Source organism: Sminthopsis crassicaudata, chromosome 3 (genome assembly GCF_048593235.1).
Source record: "Sminthopsis crassicaudata isolate SCR6 chromosome 3, ASM4859323v1, whole genome shotgun sequence".
NCBI classification, from domain to species: Eukaryota; Metazoa; Chordata; class Mammalia; order Dasyuromorphia; family Dasyuridae; genus Sminthopsis; species Sminthopsis crassicaudata.
The window spans coordinates 589,189,584-589,195,583 of NC_133619.1; the positions used below are offsets into that span (position 1 = coordinate 589,189,584).

Consider the following 6,000-nt stretch of genomic DNA (forward strand, 5'->3'; position numbering starts at 1 on the left):
CAGAAACTCAAACTTTGATTTTTAGGCAAAAGAATTCAGGGATATAGCCGAGTGTTCTAGTAAAGTCATTACTGCCCAGACTATCCCCAAGATCTTCTCTTCTAAACAAGAGAAAGGAATTTTGGGATATGTGATTGCTTACAATTTTTAAATTTTGATTTTACATTTTTAAACATTTTTGATTTTACATCTTCAAAGTATCTTGATTTTACATTTTAAAGTTATTTTGGTCTTACATTTTTAATCTATTTTGGTTTTACATTTTTAAATTCTTTGCCTTTTACCTTAGCAATGCACTTCGGGCATACACAGAAAGTGCAGCTAAGTGACAGACTGACTAACTTTTGTCTGACTTTTGTTAATCTTTTTGACAACAACTTTGTTTCCACTGTGACGTGGAAAGGCCTGGATGGCATTTGGAAAAGCCCAAGTTGGGCCCTGGGGACATTCTTTACTAGGTGCAGATCCAGCAGCAGAGTTCATCCCCACCAGAGACATTTGTAACCTGGGGATCCAAGAGAAGGACCAGACAACAGTCCAGAGAGACCAGCCAGATGTCCGCAGCCCTTCAGACGCTGATGGCAGCGATGCCCCTCCTGACCGTGACACCAGAGACAGCAGACACAGTTCCAGTGTTGCAGCTGAAATGGACTGTTTTGGGTGATACGCAATATAAAGACTGTAAATGGACAATGGGCCTGCTTGCTTCTCCCGTGGCCACTTGCCATATGGTGGCCTGGGAAGAGGCTTTGCCCTATGCTTTCTATTGAAGGACTATGCTTTTAAATTAGTGGGTGAAAAACCAACACACCCACCTGCCATTGTTATTGAGACAATGTTACTGGACATGACTTTGCTTATGTGCACCTGTGAATCTAGAATTGTTCTAGAATTGTGAAAAGTGCGATAGAGAATTGTGATAAACTAGAATTGTTCTAGGATTGTGAAAAGTGCAATTGAGAATTGTGATAAACTAGAATTGTTCTAGGATTGTGACAAGTGCAATAGAGAATTGTGATAAGCTAGAATTGTTCTAGAATTGTGAAAAGTGCAATTGAGAATTGTGATAAGCTAGAATTGTTCTAGGAGTGTGAAAAGTGCAACAGAAAATTGTAAGAAACTAGAATTGGTCTAGAACTGTGATAAATGTAACTAGAATTGTGACAACCTACCTCACTGATATTTGTTAACTAGAATTGTGATGTTTTACCTTGTTGACTTCCCACCTCAGTGTTGACATCCTACCTCATTGGCATCCAACCTCTTTGGCTTATTATCTCGAGTATGACTTTGATGAATGGGTTGAACACTTGGGCCACTGTTGAGCCTGGTTCTCATTGTCATACTTCTGTTTACTGATTTGCTGCTTTGTACCTCCTTGGGCATAACACTCTGTCATCTCATGGATCAAGTGAACTGTAGCTGGTGCTAAAAGTTTAGCTTGATGAGATGTGCGGTTCCCGCAAAACAAGAGAAAGGGAATTGTAAGGGCCCTTTAAATGGGCGGACACAGTGCATCGGGAGATTGAGGCCCAGAAGTATTAGGACTGCCCTTGGGCGGGATCCTGGCCATATTGAGATAGTTTCGTAATGGGTGACTCTCTCGCTGATTGGCTGTGTGTGTGACCTCACAGGCCCTATATAAGCCCACTGCAGGCAGCAACCGCCCTCTTTGACCTCCTGCTGTTCACCGTGGCTCACCAGCCTGGGTGGCCAAGCCAAGATGGGTAGCCGAAAGAGGTAAGGGTTTTGGTAGTGAACACATGGGTCTTCTGACCAGGTGTTCACTCGGGAACCAACAAGTCAGGGCATCAGTTAAGGCATTATGTGAGTAGGTATAATAAAGGCTTTTAAGATTACACGTGGTTGTTCTTGAGTGCGCTACCGGTTACTAAGCTATAGATTCAAGAGATTGTGACCAGAGACCTTAGAAGGCCTCAGAGGAGGCGAGCCGGGTAGAGCTCACACTGCAAAGGACAGTGGTCAAAGGTGCTCTGGTGGGTCTAGGACAGACTAGTAATTGTAACTGCCAGGAGAGCACGTTACATAAGAGGTTAAATAGCTTGCCTTAGATCACACAAGTAGTAAGCTAAAGGCAGGATTTGAACCCATATATGACTCGTGAGTTATTATGCCTTCCACTGTGCCATGCTGCTCTTTAGTATCATTGTTTTGGGGATCAGATATGGTGTCTTGGAACTGGATCATTATCTTTCTAGTCTTAGGAATCCATGTCCTGAATCAGCACAGTTCCCCCACTTTCCAGTAAAGCTAAGGAATTCCCTAGTATGATCCAAGATTTCCTTACGTTGTCTTGTTTGACCATAGGATGCTGCACAGCATTTCCACTTCCACAATAATTTATGATTAAAGGTAACTTGTGGGACCAGTCCCAACTCTTGTGGGAAGGAAGCATCTCAACATGGAGACACAAGACTTTTTAGCTGAAAGGAGTGGGTGTGTGGGGAGGAACATAGGCTGCAAAAAAGCTCTGTTGTGGGAGTACAGGGAAGTCTTAGAGAATAAGAGCCATTTAAGGAAAAAAGAGGGCTGTGGGCAAAGAAAAGGGAATACATTGGAGTCTTGATTAGGCAAAAACAGGTAACTATGGGCCTTAATTAAGGATAGGAATTGTTAGAAGAGGATGTTAAAATAGCAAACAAAAGTCCTTTGCACAACAATTAATTAAATAATTTCCATTGTTTTTGTTAGTATTGTTATAATAATTATTATTATAAGACATAATATACTTATATAATAATATACTTTTATTGTTAGCAAGCTCTTCTAGTTTGGAGAAAGAGAATCAAGACAGACCAAGGATTCTCAGACATCAGAGGGACCATTTGTATTAGATCAGAAATCCTGAGAGAACAGACTTTCAGTTTTAAAGGGTTGGTGATCAAGGAGTGACATCAGAATTTTGAGAGGAGAGTGGTAAGGGTGTCAGTAGAACAGTGTTTTAGGTTTGGTGGGAAGGTTCCCCCCCACTTCTAAGGGTAAGATGATGGCTAGAACAGAATTTGAAGGGAGGCAATGGATGGTGTGGGGCAGGGTCCTCCACTTCTGAGTGGTGGTACCTAAGGATCAGAATTTGAATGGAAGGTCTGAGGTGATGGGGAAAAGTGTCTTCAGAAGGTATTGGAGAGTCAAGTCCCCCAGTTCTGGGGGATGAGATCAGGGCAACAGAGAGTGAGGAAAGGAAATTGAAGGTTGCTATGGAAAGCAACTAAGAAAGGGGTCCAAGGACAGCCTCTTTCACTTTTAAGAATGTTCGGGGGTCTCGGACCTTCAGGAGGCTTTGGAGAGAAGGCAGAGGATGGTTAGAGGGAGTAGCTTTCCTGTTTGGGGGAAGAAGGCCAGAAGAGGAGCATCCACTAATTTTGAGGGTCTTGGGGACCAGACTGTCTGCTTTTGAGAAATTATTAAGAAGCAACAGCTGAGGATGGTCCATGCAGAAGGGTCTTCCACTTTTGTGGCATCTCAGGCAGAGAAGCCCCTGGTTTGGGTGAGAGGTAGAGAGAGCATCGTCTGAAAAGATTCCCTGATTTGGAGAAAGGTCTGGAGAGACGGGCCCCCTGCTTGGGAGGAGGATATCACAAGTAACTGACTGAGAATCTGGGGAATAAGTTCCATGTTTTGGAGGCCCTGGGGCTAGTCTCTTGTTTTGGGGGGCCCTGGTTTCCGTTTCCTGTTTCGGGGGCCCTGGGACCGTCCCGTTCTGGGGAGCCCTGGGACCGTCCCCTGTTTCGGGGGCCCTGGGGACCGTCCCTGTTTCGGGGGCCCTGGGACCGTCCCCTGTTTCGGGGGGCCCTGGGTAGCCTCTCACCTTTACGGGCCTTGTCTGTCGGGACGTTCTGCGCCCGCAAGCGCTGGTCCAGGATGTAGAGCATCTCCCCGCCCAGGTTCAGGAAGAGCAGAGGTAGCGTCCGCACCGACATGGCGCCGCGGGGCCGGGGGTCGGGGGCCGGGACTGGCCGCGGAGAGCCGGGGCACCGGGCTCCGGCAAAGCAGCAAGTGCTGAGAACGGACCCACCGCAGGCGTCTCAGCCACTCGGTTGCCAAGGTAGCGCCAATGACTGGAAAAAGCAGCCAATCGGAGCGCCGCTTGTTGGGAGGTGGACGTCTTAAAGGCGCCAGGGAGGAGGGCGAGAAGCCCTTTGGCCGACATTTAAAGGTCCGCGGACCCAAGTCTGGGGGCTGGGCTGGGAGAGCGCTGGGCCCGGAGTCGGGGACCCGGGTTTGAATTCTGCTTTGGAGAGCGACTAGATGAGTGACCACTAAACAAGCCACCTAGAGGCAGTGACGGACCGAGTTCGAATCTGCCTCGTCCACTGACTTAGGCCGGATCTTCCGCCTGGGCTCGTTCCCTACCTGCGGGAGGTAGGGACGGGCCTCAGCCCGCGCCTGCTCCCGCTTTGAGCACGGCCCCATCGGGACTCCCTCGGCACAGAGGCTAGCTTGCCGTTTCTTTCTCCAGCTAATTTTTACAGATGAGGAAGCTGAGGTAAACGGGGTTAAGTGCCCGAGGCCCGCCGCTGAGTGTCGCAGCTACCCTGAACTTGGTCTGACTCCGGGCTTTGCGCCTCTCCCTGTACCACCCAGCTGCCCCTAGCTCCGTCCTCACCTGTAAAGTGCGCGGATGGAAACCACTTTGCAAACGTTTAAATTCTATTTAAAGCTGTTATTCCATTTTGGAAAAAAAAAATCTCGCTTGTGGAGAACTTTGAACATCCCCCTCCCCCGAACTTCAAGTTTTTACATCACAATCCGTTACGCTCGGAGGGCGCACCATATTCCCTTTTTGTATCCCCACGCCGGCCGCAGCCAGTGCTTTGTAAATGTTTACAGACATATCCCTCTAACGGCAAGCGGTCTCTGCTAACCAAGGGTGAAAAAGGGAAAGACAGTGAAGCCGCCCACCGAGGCTGAGTCAGCGCGCTCCCAGACCGAGCCCCTCGGAGGGAGTCCGAGCTGGGTCGGATTAACCCTTTATCCCCACCCCTTTCCTTTAACAGCGCCCCAGGCTCTCTTCTCGCTCCGCCCACTCCCTTGCCAGTCCACCTTTTAGTCCAACCCTACACAATCCTGTCTTGAATCTCTTCTTCCCTCGCCTACTGCGGATCTTGCCAACCCCCAACCATGGATTACTGTCTCATCTATCTCCTTCCTTCCTCCTCATGCTGCTAAGTGTAACTGGAGGAAATCACTAAAATGTTCACCGAGTCCAATACAAATCGATGCTAACTAACCTTGAATAGGTTTTCATCACAGCAAAGAAATCCTATTTCTCAGTGTCTAAGCCACTACGACCATTTGCCGAGTTCCCCCACTTTCCCTTCCCTTCTAAATCTTTTGCAAATTTAGCTTCTGATCTCATCAGTCAATAAAACTTCTTTCCAGTTACCAATGATTTGTTAATTGCTAAATCTAAGGGCTTCATCCTTCCCTCCTCTACAGCCATTGACTCTTCTGCACACACTTCCCTCCCTCTCGATGCTCAGTTCTTCATTCATGACTCCGCAGCCTTTGTAATGGATCTTCCTCCATATCTGTCCCACTAACTCTGGGCTCTCTTCTTGGCAATCTCATCATAGTTCAATAAACACCTCCCCGGGACGATTTCTAGATGTCTTTTTTTCCAGCTCTAGTCCTGAGCTCCAATCCCAAATGACTGGGGAACATTTCACACTTGACGTTCCCTAGGCAGACTGACCACTCCGTGTCCAAGACACAACTGATTTCTTCACAAATCCTTCCTTCTCCTGAACCTGCCTATTACTATGAAAAGCACCACTGACTTAGTCATCCAGATTCATGACTTGGCTATCACATTCAGCTCTTCTCTCCCTCACCCTACATACGTGTGATTAGTTGCCAAGCCTTATCATTTGTTTCTCAAAGGTACACTCTATCACCACTCACCTTAACTATTCCAATAGCCAATTCTTTTCCCTTCCCCAAGCCCTTCTATACCATTAATCTACCCTCTACTGAACT

At 47.4% G+C, this 6,000-nt stretch overlaps 1 protein-coding gene across 1 annotated transcript in view; it reads right to left on the reverse strand.

Annotated features, from left to right (window-relative positions):
* Nucleotides 1-4,078, reverse strand: part of OSCP1 (organic solute carrier partner 1) — a 39,700-nt gene extending 35,622 nt beyond the window's left edge. The window contains exon 1 of the mRNA XM_074305164.1: nt 3,830-4,078. Coding sequence (XP_074161265.1) covers nt 3,830-3,941 — 112 coding nt within the window. The 5' untranslated portion in view covers nt 3,942-4,078. The remainder of the gene's footprint in view (nt 1-3,829) is intronic.
* Between the last annotated feature and the right edge of the window lie 1,922 nt (nt 4,079-6,000).